This window comes from Mustela nigripes, chromosome 16, assembly GCF_022355385.1.
Source record: "Mustela nigripes isolate SB6536 chromosome 16, MUSNIG.SB6536, whole genome shotgun sequence".
Taxonomy (NCBI): Eukaryota; Metazoa; Chordata; class Mammalia; order Carnivora; family Mustelidae; genus Mustela; species Mustela nigripes.
In genome coordinates, this window is record NC_081572.1 from 14,617,431 (window position 1) to 14,644,357 (window position 26,927).

The 26,927-nt window shown below is 43.8% G+C and overlaps 1 protein-coding gene across 5 annotated transcripts; it reads left to right on the forward strand.

Annotated features, from left to right (window-relative positions):
* Nucleotides 1–26,534, forward strand: STRADA (STE20 related adaptor alpha). Of its 5 annotated transcripts, none has more exons than XM_059381141.1 (13): nt 1–107; nt 8,387–8,466; nt 10,169–10,226; nt 12,481–12,509; nt 17,864–17,966; nt 18,378–18,499; nt 20,098–20,206; nt 20,325–20,448; nt 22,187–22,358; nt 22,896–23,000; nt 24,737–24,978; nt 25,289–25,331; nt 25,615–26,534. In XM_059381141.1, exons 2-13 carry the CDS (start codon nt 8,431–8,433, stop codon nt 25,765–25,767), a joined length of 1,296 nt encoding a protein of 431 aa, XP_059237124.1. In that variant the 5' UTR covers nt 1–107; nt 8,387–8,430; the 3' UTR covers nt 25,768–26,534. The 5 variants fall into 5 exon arrangements, with proteins under 5 accessions (XP_059237124.1, XP_059237125.1, XP_059237126.1 ...); XM_059381142.1 differs by having other exon boundaries at nt 8,387–8,442; XM_059381143.1 differs by lacking the exons at nt 10,169–10,226; nt 12,481–12,509 and having other exon boundaries at nt 8,387–8,442.
* The last annotated feature ends 393 nt before the right edge of the window (nt 26,535–26,927 follow it).

Sequence of the window (26,927 nt, forward strand, 5' to 3'; positions counted from 1 at the left end):
CGTTGCGTACCTCCCCCCACCCCCAGCAACCGGCCAGGCGGCGCGGCCCTAAACTAAGGAGGCGGAGCTGAGACGGGGTCGGGACTGCTTGCTAACTCCAGGACCAGGTACCGGGCTGGCGGGGCCGCCTGGTGCGCTCCAGGGACCAGTCCCTTCCCGCCCTGACGCCGATTCCATCTCCTCAGGGGCGGGCCTTCGTCAGATCAGCCATCCCGCGCCCCCCCCCCCCCGCCCTCCACGGGTCCCTTTTCACCCCATCCTCCTCGATTCCCGCAATGAGAGGGGCTGCAGCCTGAGAGCAGGATAGGCTTGGGCCTGCCCGGGAGACGCCGGAGCGGAGTTGCCGGGCGAGAGAGGCGTGTGCCTGCTTTCCGTACCCATCTTTCCCCCTGACTCCTAGGTGGGGAACGTGGGGCCCAGGTGTCAGTCTGCCCTTCCCAAAGAGGTGGCCGATGATGTGCTGACCCCCCCACCCCCATCCCACAACCCCAATTCCCGTCCATCCCAGTCTGGACAGGCAGCGAATCAAGCTTAAGAAGAGAGATTTAGGTGACTCCTTGAATCAGCAAAAACAAAGAGCTTCTAATTGTCCTGGTGTTTTCCAAGAATGTTTCAGTGCCCACGGTAGATTTGGGGTGGCGATGGGCGGTGGGGGTAGGGAAGTGAGCGCGAGGGAAGGGGAGTGGTTAAATAAAATTGTTCAAGTTTCCAGGAAATGGGAGACTAATTTTTCTGCCCAGCCTTCTGTTAAGATAACCTAGCATATTCTAACCCGACTTTCCCCGAAGAGGAAAGGCCGTTGGAACTGGTCCTTTTCTTACTGTATAATACCTGTTGAAGTACAACCGTAATTCAGTATGTATTTGAGGCTTGAGGCCAGTGCTCCATTGACTGATTCATACTGTCTAAAGACACCCAAGACTGTTTCTTATTCTTGAGAATTGAAGAAACCGAGTCTTACTGGTTACCTGCCTTAGGCCAGGAACCTACTCAGCTATTAGTTACGGTGCTGAACTTGTAAAGTCTGTTCCCCCACCCTTCAGCCAGGTTTCTTATAGTATCGGAACTCAAATGCAGTGTTTGTAGTTGTAACCCCAGACATAGAAGAAGTTTAGGAAAACATTGACAGAAACAGGGGAAAAGGAAAAAAAGAAATAGAGCAAGGTAAACGAGTTCTTTTCTGTTCTGTTTGGCATCTGGTCAGCCACACTGTCAAATCGGGCCATGTCTTCTTGGTCAGTCGTCATTCTATCTTTGCAGACCCTGTCTTGACACTTCTCCTTAGACTTCTCCATGATCACTCTGGTTTCTAGAGCACAAACATTGGAACACATCTACCTGGTCCTCTACCAGTTACCTGTGTCATTCTGGGCATTTAACCTCTCTAAGCTTTAAGCTGCTGATCTGTAAAATGAGGAAGATACTACTTACTGTGAGCCGATCTCTGTGAAGCATTTAGCATATACTAAGTTCACCATAAGTGTTTGCTGCTTTTATTATTTTTGCTATTAACAATATAATAGATAAAGACGTGCCCATCTGATGTGTTGGGCGCCACAGCCCCTGGGAATGCAATAGTGTATAAGATGCACTTAGCAGTTGACATTGCGGTAAGTGTAAGGGTTGAATACAGAGACTGAATACCTAACAGAGGTGTGGGGTTGGGGGTAGGGGAGAATGGTGGCCAGGGAGGACTTCTGTAGCACAGGGTACATGAGATGAGTAGTAAGGAATGACAGGTCAAAGTTAACCAAGTTGGGGGAGTGCAAGTGGTCCAAGAGGGGAAGCAGAATCTTTAAAGTTCTTCCTTTAGACTCCATTTCCTACCTCAAGCATGATGTCCGACATATGGACTTATCCCAAGGCTCGTGTCCCAGCCTTCTCCTTTTTTCTCCCCATTTTCTCCTTGAGTGCATTTGTCACTGTATAGCTTTGGCTGCTAACTCCCAGGTCCACATAGCCATCTCTAACATCTCTCTTAAGCATCAGTCTTACATTTCTGACTGCTACATCTTCTCACTTGGGATATAGAACTATTTTCTCAACCTCAACATGATTTAAAAACTCGAATTCATCTTCCCACCAGAACCACTTCCACCTCTGAGTTTCCTGTTTTGTTGCTGACACACTACTCTTTCCCAGTTACTTGGGCACAAAAAAAATCAGAGTCATCAGAGTTGTCCACAAGTAGAATGGGTTCCGTGATAAGGCAGTGAGTCTCTGGCAGGGGAAGTTTTCAAGCAGAGGCTAAATAACCTTACATCCTAGGGTTTGTAAAAGCTCTTCCCCTGAAGGGTGGAGGATGGGCTAGATGATTTATGGTGTCTTAACTAACTAAATATAATTTCTTTATTTTTCCTTCACCCCCTACCCATCGATTTCTTTTTTGTTGTTGTTTTATTTTGTTTTTAAAGATTTTATTTACTTTTTTGACAGACAGAGATCACAAACAGGCACGGAGGCAGGCAGAGAGAGAGAGGAAAGGAAGCAGGCTCCCTGCCAAGCAGAGAGCCTGATGCAGGGCTCGATCCCAGGACCCTGGGACCATGACCTGAGCCGAAAGCAGAGGCTTTAACCCACTGAGTCACCCAGGCGCCCCTACCCATCTATTTCTTAACATTCCCTCTGCTACAAGCTCTTATCACCCAAATGTGGTCCCCTGTAATTGTGTTCTAACTGGCATTCCTTCCCCTGGGGATTTTGCACCTCCCATTCTTCCATTTGTTTGCAGATTAATATTACTTAGAACGTTTCTTAGAACAAGGCTTCTCAAACATTTGTCAATACAGTGGTCCACAGACCAGCAACGTTACCATCAGCTGGGAGTTTGTTAGAAGTATTAGGCCCACTCCAGACCTTCTAAATCAACATCTGCGCTTTTAACAAGATCCTCAAATTTTGTGAATGCACTATAAGGTTTGAGAGACACTATCTTAGACCACTGTTTTGCGTCTGTCACTTTTCTGTTTAAAACCTACAGTGGCTCCCTCTTGCCTGGTGAAGAAAATGCATCCTCTAGCATGCCATAAGGTCTCTTCATTGTTCTCATATATCTGGAGCTGTGCTTCTGTAACTGGTTATGCAAAGGGCTGACATAACTCCTCGGTATATTTGGTCAATCAGTCAACATTACTGAGTGCCTACTACATGATATGCACTAGTCTAGAAACTGGGAGATTCACGTGTGGACAAAACAAAGTAAGCACTAAAAATGAGCACCTAATACTATTTCATGCTTAGAATTCCCAGTTTCTTTAAGTCCTCTTTGACACTGACTACACAGGTCTGTTCCAGGTTATAGTAACTGTCTTTCCCTTTCCTGAACACCGTAAGGATTTGCCCATTTCTACGTATGTCTTCCCCAGACCTGCTGAATTAAAAATTTCTGAAGGTGGGAGTTTGAGCACCCATAGGTTTTTATAACTACATGAGTTAATTTGAAACACATCCTGGTTTGGGAGCCCATGTTCAGAAAATTAATGAAGCTGTTGGTGTGGTAGTCTAGGAACAGTTCTTAGGTTTTGTTAATTTATAGTGTTTGGAGACTGACTACTTTCTTTCTTTTTTAAGATTTTTTTATTTATTCATTTGACAGAGAGATCACAAGTAGGCAGAGAGGCAGAGAGAGAGAGAGGAGGAAGCAGGCTCCCCGCAGAGCAGAGAACCCGATGCGGGACTCGATCCCAGGACCCTGAGATCATGGCCTGAGCCGAAGGCAGCAGCTTAACCCACTGAGCCACCCAGGCGCCCTGACTACTTTCTATTTCCACTATTTTTAGCCATTTCAGTAGGTGTATAGTGGTATCTTATTGTGGCTTTATATTACATTTCGCTGATGACAAGTGATGTTGAGCATCATTTCTTGTGCTTAGTGGCCATTCCTGTTCTTCTGTTCAAATCTTTTGCCCATTTTTTAAAATGAGTTGTCTTACTGAATTGTACAAGTTCTTTAAATATTCTGTATATAAAATGTTTTGTACACACACACACACACACACACACACACACTTCTCTCCCAACTTGTTTATTTTCTTAGTGGTGTCTTTCAAAGGCAGAATTTTTTCATTTTCATAAAGTTTATATTTTTCTTTTTTATTTCATGCACTTGGTATTCTTTTTTTTAATTATTATTTTTTTCTTATCCCAACATCCTGAAGATTTTCTCCTGTTTTACTTAGTAGTTTCAACTTTTTCTTTACTTCTGTGATCCATTTCAAGTTAATTTTTGTGTATCATATAAGATAAGGGTGAAAGTTCATTTTTTCTAAATGTCTATTAAGTTGTATCTAGGTTATTTTCCCCCATGGAATTACTCTGGCCCCTCTCTTGAAAATTAATTGCCCATACATGCATGGATCTATTTCTGGATTCTCTGTTCTGTTTCATTGATCCATTTGTCTATGCTAGACCAAAGTACACTATCTTGATTACTGTAGCATTAAAGTAAGTCTGGAGGGGCGCCTGGGTGGCTCAGTGGGTTAAAGCCTCTGCCTCCGGCTCAGGTCATGATCCCAGGGTTCTGGGATGGAGCCCCCCATCGGGGCTTTCCGCTTAGCAGGGAGCCTGCTTCCCCTCTTCTCTTTCTGCCTGCCTCTCTACCTACTTGTGATCTCCGTATGTCAAATAAATAATAATAAATAAATAAATAATCAAAGTCTGGAAATCAGGTAATAGAAGTCTTCTAACTTTGTTCTTTTTCAAAATAATTGTGGCTATTTTAGGTCCCCTGTATTTCCATATACATTTGAAGATCAGTTTAGCAATTTCTCTTTAAAAGTCTGCTGGGATTTTCAATAGGATTGTACTGAATCCATACATCAATTTGGAGGGAGTTGACATCCTCACAATACTGAGTCTTCCAATCTATGAACATAGCATATCTCTTATTTAGCTTATCTTTAAATACCTCTTAGCCGTGTTTTATAATTTTAAACATACAGGTTCTTATTCAGAATTTTAAAAAATTATTCTTAATTATTTTATGTTTTTGTTTGTATTATAGATAGTTTCATTTTTTTAAATTTCATTTTCTAATTGTTCTTCGCTAGTATATAGAATTACAATTGGGTTTTGTAATTGAGCTTTCTAAATTCATTTTTTTAGATCTAATAATTTTTTTGTATAATTCTTAGAATTTTCTATATACACAATCATGTTGTCTATTAATGAAGAGTTTTACACTTTCTTTTCCAATTTGTTTGCCTTTTGTTTCTTTTTTTTTTTCCTTTTTGCTTTGGCCAAGACCACTAGTACAATGATGTACAGAAGTGATAGGAGCAGACATTCTTGTTTCGCTTCTGTTCTTAGCGGCAAGTCACTAATTCTTTTTACTACTAAGTATGATGTTACCTTATACATTTTTCCTATGTATTTTATCATTTTACAATATTTATTTGTTTATTTATTTGAGAGAGAGCGCTCTTGGAGCACTCCCTCCAAGAGAGGAGGGAGAGGGAGAAGCAGACTCTATGCTGAGTGCAGAGCCTGATGGCAGGGCTTGTTCTCAACCCTGAGATTGTGACCTGAGCCGAATCAAGAGTCTGATGTCTAGGGACGCCTGGGTGGCTCAGTTGGTTGGACGACTGCCTTCATTCAGCTCAGGTCATGATCCTGGAGTCCCGGGATCGAGTCCTGCATCAGGCGCCCAGCTCCACAGGAGTCTGCTTCTCTCTCTGACCTTCTCCTTGCTCATGCTCTCTCTCAATGTCTCCCTCTCAAATAAATAAGTAAAATCTTTAAAAAAAAAAAAAAAAAAAGTCTGATGTCTAACTGACTGAGCCACCCAGGCTCCCATTTCATATATATATTTTTACCAAGTTGACTTGGTAAATTCTATTTCTATTCTATTCCTATTTGACTATTCCTATTTGACTGAATTGTTAAATCAAGAATTGGTATTGAATTTTTTCAGATTATTTTTCTCTATCAAGATGGTTTATTTATTTTTTTCTTGTTTACTCAGTTACTCTGGTAAAATTACATTGATTCTTTCTTTAAAAAAAAAAAAAAAAGATTTTATTTATTTATTTGTCAGAGAGCAAGCGAGAGCGAGCACAGGCAGACAGAGTGGAAGGCAGAGTCAGAGGGAGAAGCAGGCTCCCCGCGGAGCAGGGAGCCCAATGTGGGACTCAATCCCAAGACGCTGGGATCATGACCTGAGCCGAAGGCAGCTGCTTAACAAACTGAGCCACCCAGGCGTCCCTCTTTCTTTTTTTTTTTAAAGTAAGCTCTAATGCCCAGTGTGGGGCTTGAACTCATAAACATGAGATCAAGAGTCACATGCTCTACCAAGTTCATTTTTTTTTTCTGCTCACCCTACCATTTCTTTTAACTCCTTAAAATTGTTTTTATTTGCATACAACTTTGGACAAAAACAGTTTGGTATATATTGATTCATTTTTTAGTATTAAAACAGTTTTCAGTTCCTGAGATTAACCCCACTTGGTCATGATGCATTATGCTTTTAGTCACTCCAGATATAATTTTTTAAGATTTTTATTTATTTACTTGAGAGAGAGAGAGAGAGATCACAGAGGAAGAGGGAGAGGGAGAAGCAGACTTGCTGCTGAACAGAAAGCCTGATGTGGGGCTTGATCCCAGGATCCTGAAATCATGACCTGAGCTGAACGCAGATACCCAACCGACTGAGCCACCCAGGAGCCCCTCCAGATATAATTCTTAACTATAAATTAACTAAACATAAAACAAGATCAGGATGATATGAAAAAAGAAACATCTGAGAAATGGCAAAAGTTCTTGGAAATGTATAAACAAAATTTAAAAATTAGTAGAAGGGTTAGAAAATAAAATTGAAGAAATATCTTGGAAAGTAGAGTTTAAAATAGTAACAAAACAAGTATAAATTAATTTCTAGAAGTATGTTTTTATTAGGAATTCTGTAACATAAAAACAGAGAAAGTGGAGGAGACAAAATTTATCAAAGAAATAATACAAGAGGGATGCCTGGGTGGCTCAGTTGGTTAAGTGGCTGCCTTCGGCTCAGGCCATGATCCCAGTGTCCTGGGATCGAGTCCCACATCGGGCTCCTTGTTCGGCAGGGAGCCTGCTTCTCCCTCTGCTCTGCCTATCACTCTGTCTGCTTGTGCTCACTCTCACTCCTCTCTCTCTCTGACAAATAAATAAATAAAATCTTAAAAAAAATAAAAGAAATAATACAAGAATATTCTCCCAACATTGGAAGATAAAAATTTCCACACGAAAAAGGCTATGGTAGGAGAGCCTGTTTGGCTCAGTCAGTGGAGCATGCAACTCTTGATCTTAGGGTCGTGAGTTTGAGCTCCACGTTGGGTATAGAGATTACTTAAAAAAATAAAATCTTAAAAAAAAAAAAAGGCTAAGTAGAAAGCAACTAATCTAGATTGTAGCATGGGGATGGAGAGCCTTAGAAAAGCAATCTTTAGGGCGCCTGGGTGGCTCAGTGGGTTAAGCCGCTGCCTTCGGCTCAGGTCATGATCTCAGGGTCCTGGGATCGAGGCCCTCATCGGGCTCTCTGCTCAGCAGGGAGCCTGCTTCCCTCTCTCTCTCTCTCTCTCTGCCTGCCTCTCCATCTACTTGTGATTTCTCTCTCTCAAATAAATAAATAAAATCTTAAAAGAAAAGAAAAGAAAAGAAAAGCAATCTTTAGGGAAAAATTGGAATGGATGAGTTCGAATGTATGGTAAAATATATTGATAAGACAAATAGCAGAGATGTACTTTGAAAAAGTCAGTTAATAGATATGTGGAAAACCAAACAAGTAAAAAAAAAAAAAAATGAGTCCATTATTAATTCTAGGAAAGCAAATAGTGTACAAGAAAACAGATGTGGTCATCTTTGCCTCAGCTCTGAACCATGTTTCCACAGTCATAACAATGTAAATGTGGACTATTGATTTAATCAAACAGTACGCCAGAACTGGGTTAAGAATGAAAGCAAGAAAGTAGGGTGTAGGAAGGTGATGTCGGACAGTGTAGTCTTCATCTACCACAGTAGAAATTTGGTAGATATATATCTAAAATGGCCGTATAAACATTTGTTTAAGAGTGCTAATAAAAAGCAGGATAAACAGCCAAAAGAAGTGAAGCTCATTAATTCTGGGAAAGGATCAGTGGGGATTTCAGTCAAGAGAAATTTAAAAATTAAAGAAGAAAGCCATATAATAACAAACCCGTCTTTTCTTATAGAGATTGTGTTATTTCCGAATGTAGTGGCTAGAGTACATCCAGTTTTATTGCCTCTGAAAGTTTCTCTAAACCAGTCTTCAGAATCTAGAAATTTATAGGTCTGGTACAGTGCTCTTAGTGGTAGACACATAGGAGGTTTTTGTTCTTCAAAAGGCATTTCTATAAAAGGAGATTTGACTAACCTGTTTCTATTTTCCTTTTAGGCTTAAATTTTTGAAATTGAAGTAGGTCTACACATTAGGAACTCATGTCTTTTCTTGTAAGTAAACCAGAGCGAATTAGGGTGAGTGTTTCTATTCTTCCGGCTTTTCTATTTTTATTTTCTGTAAAGCAATGTGTTTTGGCAGATATTGTAGGTCGTTTTTATGTGATGCTCAGAATCCTCTGGAAGGGAGGAATGTGGGAAGTAAAGCAGAAATTACAGCCTCCATTCCTGAGAAAAGAGCTTGCAGGTAGAGGCTGACCAGAGACACCAAATACACCCACCAGTTCGTCTGATAGAGAAGAAACGGAGGCTTATTTTATGAATATCACTCATACAAAATTAAATGAGTAAATGTCCCTTTTCACTGTAGATATGTAATTGCTAATAAGCTGCCTATTTCCTATGTATTTTCAGCGAGTTTGTGTTTTAAAAATCAATATCAAATTGTCATTATTGGAACACTTTTTCTAAGTATAATCATGGGTTTTAACTGAAGACTCTTTAAATGTGAAAAATGTTATTAAACCTGAAAACTTCATCAGCTAAAATGACCTCAAGAACAAATACTGGATTTAGCTTGTTTGTAAGCTTCCTTGACTTCATAAAAGAGCATTATATTTTATTTATTATCAAGTATTTAATTTCTAAATGCAGTAGGAATTTTTTCAAATTCTGTAACAAGAAGTGCTATATGACACATGAACACACCACTTTCTTTAAATATTAAAGTATATGTTATATTTTGTGATACAGTATACATTATTTTTTATACCAAGTTTTTTTTTATTATTATTATTTTGGGTGTTCTTTTTTTAATTTAGAAAAAAACTGATATAGAGGAGGACAGAGAATGATGTTATAGTTCCAATTCAAAACACATCTTATACATCGTATTTCTGAAGGTTACACATCTTATACATCGTATTTCTCTTTTCTTGTGTTTGTGTATATAAGAATAATTTATACTGGAAAGAGTAAACTTCACTGTTAAGAGGAAAAACAGAATCTCTCCTTAGCCTGAACTCTGTCTGGTGGAAAGAATGCCCCCAAGCCAACCTTGAACACTATTTCTTAAGTGAAATTCAACCTTGATTTCCCATTACTTTTACATATGAGCTTTTTCTCTGTATCAACCTTGCCTGATTCATGTGAAACCAGACCACACTGATGAGTATTAAGGAAATCCAACACTCATTTGAAATAGGATAGTAAAGTGAACCATGATTGGGGAAGTAAGTGTGGTCCTTGTAAACCTGGTAGAAAATCTAAGTGGTGACGTCTTTAGAAATCCTAGTGGATGAAAGAATATTCAGCTTAGTGTTTTCTTTTACAAATTAACAGAGGTTGTGAAAAACTGTTTGATCTCTATTTTCCATATTATGAATTCCAGTAGCATTTTTCACATTGGCATTCATGATCCAAAGCACCTGTAATAATTGACAGCCATTGAGAGAGTCAGATGGAATCAGAAGGTAGTTTTATGTATAGGAAGGACAAAAAAACCTTCTTCGTTATTAGGGCCAGTACTACATGTTTCACAACTATCTGTCAGATTTGAAGATTATTTATCAAATTAGGGCAAAGAAGAATAGAGAAAGGAGTTAACCTATTGTTTTCTGTTGACTTAAATCCAGGATTCTTTTTAAAAATTGTCCATAGAAATGCATTTCAACTGTTTGGCATGATTCTGTTTTTGTAGTTTATGTTTGTCTAATGGCTGATAGCTAATTTTTTGTGGCTTGGAAGAAATACTAATTCTTTTTGGGGTTTTCCTCTTTAGCGGTGGGTCTCGGAAAAGTTCATTGTTGAGGGCTTAAGAGATTTGGAGCTATTTGGAGGTAAGTACAGTACGGCATTTTGCCATCACTTCAGGGTAATGTCACTTTGTTGTGATTTGTTGACTAAGTCAATTGTAAGGGCAAGTGTAAATGACAGCTCTTCTATTCACTTGGCGTCATTTTGAATCCATGGTTTCCCAAAGATGTGAGGACTCATCTGGCAGTTGACCTTGGCCTGTCTTGATTGTTAGAAAGTCAGTATTTACTTAAAGTCATATTTATTTCTTCTAAGTATTCATCCAGTTGAAAGACATATTCTTAAAGGAAAAAAACTAAGTGTTTAAAAGCTTCTAACCTTGAAGATTTTAAAAATAAAATTATTAGAACGAAGGTAGCAATGATATAAAAGTTTTGGTTTACTGATCAATCTAGTTGACTCATCTTTTCATGGTAGAAATTATGAGACTTAAGAGAACTAAGGAAAAAAAATCTGTCAGGACAAAAATATTAACTGACTTTCTGTTGTAAAATCCACATGCTGATTTCGGAAGTTGTAACCTTGCAATTTTGAGGTTTAATAGGGCCAGGCATTTGCCTTTGATTCTTTTCAAATTGAGCCTTTTCAAGAACTGTGATCTTAATTTTAGGCAAAGAAAACTCTTTTCTACACAAGTAATAGTAGTAGAGCCACATTCTTTGTGTCTGGATACCAAGACACTCTTCGGCTAAAGAGGCAAGTTATTAGATTGAGTGCATCTGTTGACTAATCCCCCCCCCAAAATATCCTCAGATAGACTTCAGTCATTGAGAACTGAAACTTGTTAATTACTAGGTGATACTTGTTCATTTATTTTCCCTAATGTCACTCAAAGACCTTCCAGAGGAGTATTATTTGTGAACTCTGTCAAAGTATTATGATTTAGACAAATGAGAGTTTAGAAAAACTTATTTTTGTTTTAGTTCTGAAGATTAAAAATGAGCTGCACAGTAAAGGCAAAGCTAAATGGGAAGAAAAATACTATGCTCTGGTCCTGTTGTCATTTTCTTCTAGTCATAAATGGAAATACTGTGGTTTAAATGTAGACATTGGCACTGATGAAAATTGAGTTGGAAGTCCAGTTTATAATTAATTAGTTAAAAATATGCCAGTATATGTGAAGTGAATTAAGGATTTTGGTTTCAGCATCTTGAGTGTAGGATCTCTGGCAGACTTTTGACAGTTCCCTTGTCTCTGATCTGAGGGGAGTGAAGGGATTGGTCTGTAGATTGTTTACAGCTTGATGAAGTATGTATTAGGAGGTTTTATACAACTTGGAATTTACCTTCTACTCTGTAAGATTAGATTTGATTTCCTCTAATCTATTCACTTGGCTTTAACAGACTATCTTAAGCAAATGTACCTGCCACTTGTATACCAAAAAACGGATATCCAAAGCAAAAAAAAAAAAAAAAAAAAAAATCTTATTTTGATGAATTAAGGCTAATTTATCTGTGGCTAGTCTCTTCTAACAATACAAATAGATGCTTTGATTTCTAACTTGGATACTTGGAAATATGTGATCATTCCAGTACTTTCCAGTTAAAAATCAACTTTGATGATTTTTCTCACTTTCATAGAATGATAAAAATAACAAGTACAGATACAGAATTTGTCTGATTTCAGGGCAGGAAGTTATTTGAGTTGTCCTTTGCTTTAGTCCACCTAGAGTAGCAGAGGGCCAAAAGCCACTGCTTTATCTGTATTCAGAATAGAATGCATGTGACGGAACAATCTAAGTCGGTAACGGTCCCATGTATCCATGTTGCCGTATTAAAACATTTTTGCCTTTTTTTGTTTGTTTGTTTGTTTTGGAAAGCCTGTTTTCTGGTCCCTGCACTTTCTGGGAAATAGCCACATATCTTTGCAACTTTCTAATGAATGTTTTGTTCACAATATAAGACCCTGAAACCAGCCTATTGAAAGTAACATTGTGTGCTGATGGAAAGTACATGCAAGACTAGAATTACAGCAGCTGAGTTATACTTGCCAAAGAATACCCAGAGAATAGTAGCCTTGCCATCTTTTGAAGATCCAGAGATTTATGTTTAAAACACCATCTATATGTGATTTTTGACTGTGGGTCCCTGTGTGTGTTAGCTAGTGTTTGTGTGCATTGTATGTGTTTATAACTAACCCTGTGGGCACTTTTTACCATAATGACTCTTAAGTGGTTCCATAAATAAATGTCATCCTAAGTGTAACCATTGCTGTTGTGAATGTGGATGTGTCTTCTGCTAAAAAACAAAATGCCAACAACCAATTTCTCTACTCCAGAACAGCCTCCGGGTGACACTCGGAGAAAAGTAAGTGACTTTCTAGGTTCTAGCATGATGGCTGTTGCATGGGGATGACTTCTTATGGAAATTTGTGGTTTTGGTTGGCTTATCATTTTGTGTTTTCGCTTATCTCAATGAGTTGTATTTGTAGTGTGGAAATTCAGGTTTCACCCTGGAAAGATTTCAGTGGGTACTTTGGAAGCTGAAAAAGTCTCAGGCACTTTTTGTCTCTGTCTTGGGGATTAAGGTCTCCTCCCCTTCCCGACCCTACCAGTCCCCCACCACCCCTCCAAAGAAAAGAAAGTTTCAACAATCTAAGATGGGGTTATCTTTTAGTGTCTGGTGGTGCTACATTTTCCATCCAATTAGGTCTATTGCTAATTGATTTCAGTCCACAGAGATCATACAGAGCTCTACCTCGATTATAGGCCGTACCTCAAATCTACCTTAAAAACGAAACCCTACATTAAAAAGTACAAAACAGAGGTGCATTTTTTTTATTGGCAAAAGTTGAAAGACTCTTGTCCTGCTTCCTACTCTTGTAGTTCATTTCACCAGTATAACACCAGATGTGCACAGTGTACCAAGCTGTTTTTGATAACATAAATCAGTGTCTTATAAAGAGAGGGGAAAAGAACCTCTGGGGTCTCCTCTGCGCTCCCCCCTTCCCCAAAAGACTTCTTGGTCTTTTCAGGTGACAGACATCTGCACATTTTGCGGGCAGCCCCACAGCTGAAGGAAGGTGATGTTGACTAGGAATTTTTGAGCAAAGCTTTGGCAGATTGAAATATGTTCTAGTCAGGAGACCAAAAAACATTCCCTGTACCATCAGTTAGATATTTTTCCAGAACAGAATGCCCATTATATATAATTTTTATGTTTTCACAGCTGCTGGCATTATGCTGAGTTATCCTGTGTGAAACCTGGTGAGGGGGGTGGATATAGCATTTCACAAATATTGTCTTTGTGTGCTCTATTGTACTTCATCTTAAACTCTTTAAACAAAGTTATTTAATGTTCATTTCTGGCTATCAGTAGCTTATGTATTGTCCAAATGCTTCAAAATGAATAAAATGGTTTTCATGGCAAGGGGAACTAAGAAGCTTTGCTAGAATTAGTTTCTCTAGACAATTTGAGATTGTACTTCATGCTAATACAACTATGCCATGCTGTGTTTAAAGAGAATTTCATCCTTTTCATCTGAATTTTAGCCTTTTCTAATCTGAAACAGTATACTGAACTAACGCCCCTTCTTGTGGCAATATCAGACCCGACCTCTTCCTTTCAAAATACTGTCTTTGTTTGCTTGTTTTCCTAAATAAAGGTTGGTTTCTCTCTGAGTTCAGACCTATAGAACATCCACAAACTAGAACTCGCCCATTTTAGGGTCATTGCCAGTGAGACGGGAACAGCAGCCACTAGACTAGTTTATCTCGTGCAATTCCCAATTGCCAAGAATTCACATTCCCAATTACCTAAAGAATTTTATTTCCTAAAATTAACACTTTTGAGTCATTTTCTGTAGTCAGTAAAGATAGTAGAAATACTTGCCAAGTTACTACCTAATCATACCAATAGTTTAGTACATCGTCCTACCTAGGCTCAACAGGGGCGTGTCCCTAGTGTGTAGCCTACTAGACAGTACGTCTTCTATGCACTTGCAGCAAGGAAGAGGGACATAGGTCATAAAAAAGTATCTACCGTTTTTTCCCAAGGGAGTTATTTAAAATGCATTTAATAAGTACTTTATCTCACAACTCCAGCTGTCCATCTTAGTCTCTATAACAAATTACAGAGATATTAAGGAGTTTTCCTAGAAATCGGAGGAGAGAAGACCTTCAAATATATAGTAGTTTTAGATTTGTTCTCATTGGGACTATATTGCTACTTGCTAAAAAATGCAGTACTTCCTTACAGAACAGATTCTGTCTTATAAAGCGCCCCTAGTAGCAAGGGATCTAGTGAGTGTGTCACATGACAGCAGGTGTTTTCAGTCTGGGTCAATATACTGAACTCCGTCTCTGGTGGAACTGGCTGCTACATGTCCCCAAGCCTCTTCAGCTCATGGCAATGATAAGGTCATGGGCAGGAGACCTTCCCAGTTCAAACTTGACCCATGCAAACCTGTTCTCAAGGGTCAAGTATAGCAAGTTGGGGATGTGGTAAGGGATGTCATTGGAAGTAGGCAGGGGCCAAGTCATGTGGATCCTCATAGGTCAGAGCAGGGACTTAGGGTCTGCAAACCACCCCCTGAGTTTTATGTTAACTGATGACACCTATGTTATTGAGGAGTAGATTAATATTTCAGAAAACAGGATCCAAAGAAGAACAATAGGTACGGATAGTGAGAGGTAGGAAGTTAAGAAGATGGGACTCAAGACTAACGTAGCTTGCAGCTTGTCAGTTCTAAACAAATGGTAAGGGGCACCTGGGTGGCTCAGTGGGTTAAGCCTCTACCTTCAGCTCAGGTCATGATCTCAGGGTCTTGGAATCGAGCTCCACATTGGGCTCTCTACTCAGCAAGAAGTCTGCTTCCCCCTTCTCTCTGCCTGCCTCTCTGCCTACTTGTGATCTCTCTGTCGAATAAATAAATAAAATCTTAAAAACGAACAAACAAAACAAATGGTAAGCTACCATTTCAGAGCTCCTGGTTTGGGCTTTTTTTTTTTTTTTTTTTAAGATTTTATTTATTTGACAGACAGAGATCACAAGTAGGCAGAGAGGCAGGCAGAGAGAGAGAGAGGAGGACTCAGGCCTCCCACCGAGCAGAGAGCCCGATATGGGGCTCGATCCCACGACCCTGGGATCATGACCTGAGCCAAAGGCAGAGGCTTATAACCCACTGAGCCACCCAGGCGCCCTTGGTTTGGGCTTTTTGGTCACATTTTGTCCCTTGGTTGTGTATGTCTCACCTGTCTGAGGCACTTGGGAGGTATCGTAGCATTATTCTGAAGACCAGACAGTGTCAAGAGGCTACAATGGCTATCAGTGATCCTAGAGTTTGTTTTCAGAGCATTGGAAAACATAGGTAACTATAAAAACTAAAATCAAACCAACCTTAATCATTTATCAAGCTCTTCTTAGGATTCTCTGTTTTCTTCATTTTCTCTGTTCCATCTTCTTTGTCGAACAGGAGAGTGACCAAACAGTAGGCAGTAAAAAAGGAAGGAGAAGAACAAAATTCATTTTAATTGAATACCTACGAGACACTAGGTAGCGCTAAGCTCTTTCCATATTTCATCTCATTTCATTGTCACAACAGCCGTATGAACTGGGAATTTTTTCCACTAATGAGATAACAGAGACCCTAAGAGTTTAGAGTGACTTACCCAGGGTCACAGAGCAAGTGATAGGCCTGAGTTCAAGTTCTGTCTCTCTCTCTGGTTCCTGATCCTATAGTCTTTGTATTGTACCATTTATCTTGCTTAAAATAGCCTTTCCCAAATTATCTTTTCCAAAATTTAACAAAAAGGTCTCTGGATAAGTAGATTTGGGAAATGCTAGTTTAAACAAAGTTAAGTTTCCTTACTATAAAACTTCTCAAAACGAGCATGCCATATGATTCTTCATGAGGAAGAAAATGCTGCCTTTTCTCATTTAATTGAACATGTAAACTGTTTCTGAGTGTTAACTGCCAAGATCAGTGTTTCAGGGGGCTTACTTTGGGGGAAATCTTGCATTAAAACAACCCAGTAGAAAAATGGACAAGAGAAACAAAGAGGCAGTTTCACCTAGGAGTAACCCACATGGCCAACAAATACATGAAAAGATGTTCAACCTCGTTAGTAATCAAGGAAATGTAAATCAAACCCACAATGACATTGGCAACAATTAAGTCTGATCAAGTGATGGAGGAAAATGGACCAAGGAAAACGTGCATATAATGCTGGAGGGAGTGTAGACAGGTATAACCTTTCTGGAAAACAATTTGGCATTAGATGGTAAAATTGATCATTCATTTACTCTGTAACGTACCAATTCCGTTTCTGGGCCTAAGCTTTAGCATGGCTCTTGTATATACGCATCAGGAAACACATTCAGATGGGTTTCCGATAGCATAGTTCATAATAGCAGAACGGAAAACAACCCAAAAAGCCCATCAACACTGGAATGGATAAACTGAGGTAGAGTCATAAGATGATTATTACATAACATGGGTATATAAGCATTGCTAAACACAACAATATGGATGAATCTTAGATACAGAAAAACTGAATTAGAAATTTGCTGACCAGGCTCTCTTCCTTGACGAGATTCCTCTTACTGTCATAGTAAGCGGTGCAAGAGGAGGAACCCCACGTGGTTTCTTTCCCCACTGGCAGCATGAACTCTTGAAACCAGATGTGCTTGAAACGTCAGGGACACCCTGCCAGGTGGTACCACCAGGCCAGAACATTCTCGACTCACTCTCTTCTGGCTAGCGCTGAGTCTGAGGCCTTTCATGTGTTCACAAAGACCTTTTCCTAACTAGCGCTCAGGTTTAGGAACATAGCATATGGAATTTGAGCTGGCCTAAGGTTCTGCATTTCCATAGGACACACATCTGAAGCAAGATGATCCAAAAGAAAGAAAAACATGACCCCAAAATCATGTAAATAAATTTAGGTCTGGAAGAAGGAAACAGCCTTTTGAGCTGGAAGAAGAGCTGTTGGTCTGCCACTGGTTTTGATGGGCACTCTTCTTCTGGACCTCAAAGGCCAGAGGTATGATGCCCCACATCCTAACTGGCTGAAGTCCCGCTTCATGTGTGGCAGGAACAAGGAAGCGGGTCACTTCCGCCGCCTGGGATGATGGCTGAGACCCGACAGTTCTGTCCCTTGCCTGCAGTCATGTGTGCTGGCTGATTTTTTTTTTTCCTTTCCTTGGAAATGTCAGGGAATAATTGGTCTGGGCTCTTAGTTTGCTAAAGAGTAGATTTCTTATGGCCACTTTTTCCCTATACCGAGATTCAGCATGTGACCTTTGAAATCTTGTGTTCAGGACCATAAAATAGGAACCTCTCCCCCCCACCTCTCCATCCCGCATCTCTTTTATAAACATGGCTTTCTCCAGACATCCTGTCCCCAGATAAGAATATCACAGTTTTTAGCAAATAAGCCACTTGTTGGAATGGACAAGCAAATCAACAGTCGACTGAAACGGGGCCTGTCCCTTACTCTCAGTGCTGGCTCACATTTACTGGCTCTGATATTAGAGCTGGTGACTACATTGAACATCTGGTGTTTTACATTTCTCACCGAATAGTGCTGGAACAATTTCTTTGCCCCAGAGTCAGGATTTGTGTGGTTAGATGCCAGTCTCCTCGTGGGTCTGAATTGCCACCTCCCACTCCCATCCCACACCCAGTTTTCTCTTATTAACCTATTTTTCTTTTTCTTTAGACCAATGAAGCGAGCTCAGAGTCGATAGCATCCCTCTCTAAACAGGAGATCATGAGTAGCTTCCTGCCGGAGGGAGGGCGCTACGAGCTACTCACCGTCATAGGTAAAGTGCAGGGACTGCCACTCTCAGGCTCCAGGGTCTCCTCTGCACGGCCCCCTTCCCCAGAATGAATGTGTGCCAGAAGCTGTGAGCTAGTTAGCAGGATTCAGGGGGACAGATTTGGGGGTCTCCTTTGTGTTTGTCTTCCAAGTATGGGAAAGGAGCTCTTGTTACCAGGAGAGAAGCTCTTTTGCAGTTTTTCCTTTTTGGCTTGTACGCTTCTGCTGTCCTGCGCCGTAGTCAGTTCGAATGGTTGGTGGAGGAGGGAGTGAAAGAAGACCAATCAAGAAATGTCAGCCCTGAGGGTAACAGTAGTGACGATTTTAACTTGAATCTCCTTTTGAGATCAGGTCTCTTGAAGGCAACCTTTGTTGCTCTTGTCCTTGTTTATGGCCATTCCCCCTTTTCTTTTAGGCAAAGGATTTGAGGACCTGATGACCGTGAACCTAGCAAGGTACAAACCAACAGGAGAGTATGTGACGGTACGAAGGATTAATCTGGAAGCCTGTTCCAATGAGATGGTGACATTCTTGCAGGTAATAAAATGTGAATGGGACGCTGGGAGGGTGGGCTCTTAGTTCTAGTAGTAATCACCAGGCGTCTCTTACATCTGTCTTCTGAAAGTAGCTGGAAGCAAACAAAGGTGGACTAAACTGAGATGTTACAGAAGCTCTTAATGAAAAATCCTTCTCTATAGTCCCCTCCTCTTCTCCAAAGACTGCTTTGTAGCTCATTTATTCACTTGTTTACTATTCAGAGAGGCTAAGTAACTCGCCTGTGGTCACACACACTTGTATGTGGTTGAGCCAGGATTCAAACCCGGGCAGTCTTGTTCCAGATTCAGGGCAGCCTGCTCTGCCACGACAGCCGTGTTCCAGCTGTCATCATCCTGTTAGCCCAAGGTTCCTTTCTGTTGGAGAAGCAAGTAGCTGCCCTCTTGTTAAACAGGGAGAGACCACAGATCTGGTAGCTGGCCGGGGGCTAGACTCTCCTTCACTGATGCAGGCCTGCACTGAGAACCCCTGAGATCCAGGGCCTGGGTCGGTGTATTTTCAGCAGTGGATGTGCAGCCTGTCCTACTTCATTCATAATGTGTCTCTGAATGCATGCTCATCTGATGGTGCTCTAATACCCACCCATTCATGTGGTCAGAGCAGTTTTGTGGGTGTGAGGATGGAACTGAAAGTCAGTCCCAGCTTAGTTATTTGGGAAGAAAGATATTTGAGTTTATTCTAGAGCATGTTGGACTTTAGGATTCTTTTTTAATTTTCTGGAGCAGCGGACAGGTGGAAGGTATAGCTTCTTTGACCTTAGCTCATATCCCATCTCAGGACCCTGGAGTGTCTGTAATTCTTTCATCCAAATTTATTTTAAAATCCCATAGGTCTGGGGCACCTGGGTGGCTCAGTCCTTAAGCATCTGCCTTCAGCTCAGGTCATGATCCCAGGATCCTGGGATTGAGCCCCACATGGGGCTCCCTGCTCAGCAGGAGGCCTGCTTTTCCCTCTCCCACTCCCCCTACTGTGTTCCCTCTCTCACTGTGTCTCTGTCTGTCAAATAAATAAATAAAATCTTTAAAAAAAAAAAAATCCCATAGGTCTGACCCTTTCCGTGACCACTCTCGCTAGCGGGTTGCTGGAGAAGCCCCTTCGGATATCTAGTAGTTATCGTTTGCTCTCTGGTGCTTTGTTTCCTTGTTCTGTCCATTACAACATTTTCCTTTACAGGGGGAAAACATTCTTTGTTTTCTTACCTTAAAGAGGAGTTCTGTGCCTTGGCCCTTGAAGTCGAGCTAAGCTCTAAGCTCATCACTTCCTAAGTCTTGAGTCAGCAGCTGGTTCTGGATTCTGAGGTGGCGAGCTGGGACCGCTGATTGTGTTGTTGGGAACACAACAGGCAGGGAATTTTTCTTGAGGCTTTTAAGATCGGCTGGTGGAGCCAGACTCAGGCAGAAGCTGGCAGAGCAGTGCTGGGCTCCGTGTGGAGACTGCAGAGCCTGGCCTGTGTCCTCTGGCTGGCCTCTGGCGCAGGCTGCTCCCAGGACTCTGAGAAGAGCTCCGGAAGTACTAAGTAACCATGTTTTTCATGGCGTCCAGCGTACTTGATTCTGACTTCCCCTTACCATTGCTTTCAGGGGGAGCTTCATGTCTCTAAACTCTTCAGCCATCCCAACATCCTGCCGTATCGAGCCACCTTTATTGCAGACAATGAGCTGTGGGTTGTCACATCATTCATGGCGTATGGTGAGTGGGACAAGGGTCCTGGCAGAGAGGTATTCTGGGAGCTCTGTTGTCAGCCGGCTCACGTGCAGTTTCCCTTCTCTGTTACCCTTTCCCCGGCCCCCACGACTGTTTTCTTCAGGTTCTGCAAAGGATCTCATCTGCACACACTTCATGGACGGCATGAATGAACTGGCGATTGCTTACATCCTGCAGGGGGTGCTCAAGGCCTTGGACTACATCCACCACATGGGATACGTACACAGGTGCAGTCTCACAACCGCCCCTTCCGGGAGAGCGCATGAGCCCATGAGCCCTCGAGGAAACGGTGGGAGGTTGACTGAAGTTAGTGATGTCAGAGTGTAAACCAAGGCTCAGCATCCTGTCCTCGCCTCTGACTTGGTAGACAGAGCATTTGGTCTGTCAGTTCTGACTTCCTCTTTACTGAGTGGCTTGGTCCTGAGAAGAACATCTGCCCCACCCCTTGGAGCACCCAAACTGGTGTATGTGCCCCAAAGTCAGCCCTATGTGCCGAGAGGCCCGGGGGAAGGCAGGTAGCTTAGTAGATGGTATCAGGACAAGCAGCTCACAGTAGGGAAGATAATGAAACCAGACCCCTACCTAACTCCACATACAAAGGAGCGGTTCAGATGGCCTCAATGTCCGATGTGAAACTACAGACTTAGATAGAAGGAACTGCTTTTGTGACCTGAGGCATCGAAGACTATCTAGATATTTTAGAAGTACAAAACATAATACAAACAAATTGACGGATTTGATTATATCACGATTAAAGATCTCTCTCCAATGAAGGACATCAGGAACAAAATTAAGAAATGGGTGACCGGGTGCGAGATGTAAGCTTTGTGTAAAACAAACAGGAGAAATCCTGTGCATCAACAAGAAAAGGATGGCAAAGCAATAGCAAAAAGAGCAAATGATTTGAAGTTTATAAGAGGAAGTCCAGAGGACTAACTGTTGTATGAAAAGATGCTCAAAGCTAGCCATAATCAGAAAAGCAAATTAAGGGGCACCTGGGTGCTCAGTGGGTTAAGTCTCTGCCTTCGGCTCAGGTCATGATCTCAGGGTCCTGGGATTGAGCCCCATGTTGGGCTCTCTGCTCCGCGGGGAGCCTGCTTCCTCCCACCACTCTCTGCCTGCCTCTCTGCCTACTTGTCTGTCAAATGGATAAATGAAATCTTTAAAAAAAAAAAAAAAAAGGCAAATTAAAACAGGATGCTGTCACCCTGTACACCTGAGATGGGTGTAAGGTGGGGGCGGCCCAGGGCAGTGAGGAGGCGGGGTCTCCTGTCCACACAGTGGAAGATGCCCTGACAGCCGGGGTCGCTCGGGACTGGGACCATTAGCGCTGCTCCAGGTGGACACCCCAAAGAAACCCTCAGGGGATAGGTGTGGGTGTCATCGTTCACATTCCTGTGCGGTTAGAGGCAGCGTCAGTGCTCCTCCCTGGGAGAGCGGATGAGTAAAAGTGTTGGAACCTGGCCCAGAGTACAGGCAGCAGTTAGGAGCAAAGCCGAGTTGTACGCCGGGGGCAAGACAGAGGGATCTTAGAAACAGCACTGAGAGGCGAAGGGAGAGTGGGAGGGATAACACAGCACCGTCGGGTAAATTGAAAATATATGCATACAAAACCATGCTATAGTTTATAAGAATACCTACAAACAAAGAAGTATAGCTGGAAGGCAGTAGATGGTAGGGGAAGCAGTGGTCTGGGAGCATAAAAGAGAACTTGAGCAAAATGTAAGTAAGTTTTAAAATCTGGTGATACGTAAATTGGGCCATGTTACTTTCTCTTTTCTCCTATATGTGTTATATACAGATAAATAAGTGTTTATGTATAAATGGCATGAATATATACATGTGTAAGACACACAGCCAGACGCTGCCAGGGAGAGAGCTGACTGGAGCTGGTAGGTGACGATCAAAGGTTTGCGATGTGAGGGGCTCCGGCTGCCCCGTGACACCCTCTCCCCGCCCTCCCAGGAGTGTCAAAGCCAGCCACATCCTGATCTCGTCCGACGGGAAGGTCTACCTCTCTGGTTTACGCAGCAACCTCAGCATGATCAGCCACGGGCAGCGGCAGCGTGTGGTCCACGACTTTCCCAAGTACAGTGTCAAGGTTCTGCCTTGGCTCAGCCCAGAGGTCCTCCAGCAGGTCTGTGCCCCGAGTCTTGAGGAGTCCCCATCCCTCACCAACTCAGTGTCCCAAGGGAGCCTTCAGGAATTTCCCGAGATGAGGGTGCTTCGCTTCTGGGTGGAGTGAGGGGTTCTAAAGGGAGGGGTTCCCTGTTGGCAGGTGGACCTGGGAAGCCTCTCAGCGTGGGTGTTGGGCGCCCATTTCAGATGGTGGTGTTTCCCCTCTGTGGGGTCCCAAACTGGGCCGAATACTATTTCAGCCCCCATCAGAGGCCTTCCCATCTTATAGGAAGAGTGAGCCTTTTGGAAGTAGTTGGTGCTCTCCACGCCCCTCCACTAAGCAGGAGCATAGGACCCCACATTTCTTCCTTCTTGTTACACAGCATCAAACATTCCTTCCTTTAAAGCATCAGCTACTCGCGGGTAGTAAGGAAGAAGAAGGCAAGGAAAGTGCGCTGGATTGGAGACAGGCAATCTGTTCCTCTCCCGCATGCCCTTCTCAGGCTATAGATGGAGTGATCTGTGGGTTTTTTTTTTTTTTTTCCTCCTGATTTAGAATCTTCAGGGTTACGATGCCAAGTCTGACATCTACAGTGTGGGAATCACGGCCTGTGAGCTGGCCAATGGCCACGTCCCCTTTAAGGATATGCCTGCCACCCAGGTGAGCCTGCCGCCTGGTTTCCTTCTTGCCTGCCCGCTGCATGCCTTCCCCTGCTGTGGAAGCGGACCCCAGGGCAGGAGAGCTCAGGAGCAGGCCCACTGCTCACTTCTGTAGGGCCTGGAGCAGGAGTACGAACGGAGGCCCACGTGCCATGTGTCTGTTTAGATGTATAAATCAAGCTAACACATTTTTATAAATTTATAAAATATATGCTAGCCTCCTACTTTGATAAATATACCTGGGAGGTCTGTTTCTAATTATAGTTCTCAGACTCCTCAGGTTCTGTGCTACCTGCTACCACATTTTGGCCAATACCTTTGGAGCCTTTGGCTTGAAAGTTCAATTTCTTTTCATGTCCCTTACAACAGCTGCCCTTTGGTCACTCCTTGGCACGCACAGCCAGTGGCATCGTGTACCTTTGGGAGACAGCCTGGGGGAGAGGCTTATCCAGGCCTTATCAAGTCCAGGAAGCGGACTTGGGATAGCTGGGCAAGGATTACCTGAGTCCTAAGTACCCTGGAGCATGATCTAGAACTGGATGGGGTGGGGGGGGGAGTTGGCTCTGAGTGAGCCTCTCCTTAAGCCCACAGAATGCCCTATGGGAAAAGGGGCACTTAGAGAATGGCCAGAGGGGAGCTCTGTAGAGCAGCTGTCCCAGGAAGGCTTCTAGGAGGAGGTGACATTTGAGCCTTGAAGGCAGATATATGAAGAATAGGAAGTAGAAGGAAACTCTTGGCTAGAGGGAACAGCATGCTAAGATCCAGAGTCAAGAAAGGATAGGATCTGGGGAATGGTGATAGTTACAAATAGCTTAAGTACAAGGCACTTCCCGGGGGCTGCTGGGTGATGTGGCTGGAGAAGGAAGCCAGAGCAGATCCTGAAAGATTTTGTGTGCCACGCCAGGGCATTTGGTTCCTGGCCCAAAGCATGTGGAGAACTGCTGGTGGCTTCTGAGCCCAGAAGCGATAGCCTCAGATGCATTTTGTTAGATTACTACTGCAGGTAGAAGACCTAGCAGACTAGTTAGGAGGGTCATGGAAACATACATAAGGAACCTAGAAAAATTTAAGTCCATCGCAGAAAGGAGCTCTGGGAAAGTGAAAGGCTATGCGAGGTGAACAAGAGGTATGGACGCAGAAACAGCATGGTCCAGTAGCACTGGTTTCTGGCTCCGTAGTTCACAAGGGCAACCCTAAGGACGGCAGTCCCTGAGGTGGGGCTGGTTTTGCTCGTGTAGAGTCCAAGGACTTCAGCCCAGCAGCCCTAGTGGAGCCTGCCCCCGGGCTCCTGTGCAGCCTGCCACAGGGACAGCCCGGGGCAGGGTGGGGCGGGTGACACGTAATGCACCCCTTTGGACCCACAGGGGCACCACAAATTGGAGCTGGGCTCCAAACAAAATGATCTGATGGCCGCCTTCACTCTAGGGTGGGGGCTCTACGGGTGGAAGGCTGTGATCACGGTGTCTTATAAACGGGAAAGGAGACTGGGAGCCCCTTCTGTGCAGCTGTGGTCGGGGGTGCATTTCTGTAGGCCCGTTCCTTGGCACTCTGGCCTAGCTAAGGGATGGCTGCTGAGCCTCGGACCCGCATTGCTTCTGAAAAATCAGACATACCCCACTTCTCTTTTCTCTACTCCCCCAAATTTGTATTTTGGGAAAAGTGTATTTGTAAGGAAAAGCTATAGATCTCCCAGCGGCCCCCCCCGTTCAGCCCGGGTCCCGGCTCTGTCCTCCCCAGATGCTGCTGGAGAAGCTGAATGGCACAGTGCCCTGCCTGCTGGACACCAGCACCATCCCCGCTGAGGAGCTGACCATCAGCACCTCGCGCTCAGCAGCCAACTCGGGCCTGAGTGAGAGCTTGGCCCCCAGCACCCCCAGGACCTCCAATGGCGACTCACCGTCCCACCCCTATCACCGCACCTTCTCCCCTCACTTCCACCACTTCGTGGAGCAGTGCCTTCAGCGCAACCCAGACGTAAGGTATCCTCTCCGGACGGACAGTGGGCTTTCGGGGGAGCGTGGGGGGCTGGCGGTGGGGGGTCGAAGGCCAAGTTCAAGAGGACGCATCTGTCCCGGAAAGGGCTGGGTTCCTGGAGGAGTCCCGAGCCCCTGTGGCCAGAGGGATGAGCACAAGGGTTTACTAAGGAGCCATCCTGGGTGACTCTGGCTGTGGTGTTTCCGGAGGCTGAGGGAAGAAGTAGAGGTTGCCTGAGGATAAGGTGTAAGCAGCAGGGTTTGGGAAGTCTGGGGCACAGGGGTGATGCTGGTCTCTCTTCCGCTTTCTCTGCAGACCAAGTGCCAGCACCCTCCTGAACCATTCTTTCTTCAAGCAGGTACAACAGCACTTTCCCGAGGCTCCCTGGGCTGGCTTTTCCCTTGCCTGTGCTTGGAAACACCCTGCACCACCTTTGCTTTGGGATCCTTAGTGTGTATCCTCCCCTCCTCCCTTCGAGTCAGAGCGATGGCCCTGTCTCCGGAGCCCCTTAGAGGGGCCGCTCCTTCCTCTCCCAGAGATTCTGGGCTCTAACAGGCCAACTGTCATGGGGCCATTCGGCCCCGTGGTGTCCTGGGAACCAGAGCAACGGGATCCACCCCTAACTGTCTCTCCCCCCTCAGATCAAGCGACGCGCCTCAGAGGCCTTGCCTGAGTTACTTCGCCCCGTCACCCCCATCACCAATTTTGAGGGCAGCCAGCCTCAGGATCACAGCGGGATCTTTGGCCTGGTAACAAACCTGGAAGAGCTAGAGGTGGACGACTGGGAGTTCTGAGCCTCTGAAGAACGCTCACATTCTCCGTCCCCCGAGGCGAGGCATGAGCCCCGGGGGCCCTCCCCGAGGGCTGGCCACATTCCCACCCTCCTGGGTGCAGATTGGGTAGAAAGGACATTTCTGCCACCAGAGTTGGCCGCTTACTCACTGGGAGAGAAATTCCTGAAGAGAAACCTTCTTTACTGCTCCGGGACTTCTGAAACTCAAGGGAATCCCAGGAACCAGTGATCAGAGAGGCCGGGAAGCTGACATTCCATCCTGGGAGCTCAGGCGACTCTTCAGAAGGAAGAGATGCTATTCTGGCCCCAGAGGGCTGAAGGCCAAGTCCAGGGTTTGACTCTTTGACCCAGGGGACTGTGGGACTTCCTCTTCTCACTCTTGCTGTCCTACCAGGCTGTTCCATTCTCTTCCTCTGCTCTCAGATCCTACAGGTCCATGGAGGGGCAAAAGCAATAAGCAACTGCCTCCCATCCTAGCCGCCAGACCACGCCCTAATAATTGAAAGGAAGGGCATTTTTTCTTGTTAAGCACCAAGTGAAGGGGGCAGTCCCTCCTTATCCCTCTCATTGCTTGGGCTGCAATCTAGAACTTTCCCATAGTTCATCGTGTGGTTCATCCCTTCCCCACCAAGAGTCCATCTTACTGCCTTCTGCTGGCTGCCTTGAGGCTTTCTCCAAGGCCACAATGTCTTGCCTAGCTTGAGGATTTAAGTCCTTATGCCGCTTTAGTTTCATCGCCAGAACAAATTAAAATTTTTGGAGAATCCACTGGAGAGTGGCATTGCTGTGTGCTGGACATACAGTCACCCAGTCCCACATTCTCTGTCCCAGAGTGGTCCCAGGAGTGCACGCAGAAGCATGGCTGTAACCACTTTCATTAAGAAAGCCTCATAACAGACATAGAGCTGTCTCCTCACACCCAGAAATGTGAGGCTATTCATTTTAGCCTCACTTAGCCATCAAACCACTTTGGGGCTGGAAAGGCCTAGGTGCCAAAGCCTAGCCCTTTCGCAGGCCCCACTTCGGGGCCACTAGGAGTGGAGGCAGAAAAGGCTCATCTTTGGCAGGAAAGGAGGTGGAGGGTTTTGTTCTGTAACATGACTTGCAGTGTCTCCTTACCCCTGGAACTAATACCCAAAGAGCAGGTAACCTAAGACCCAG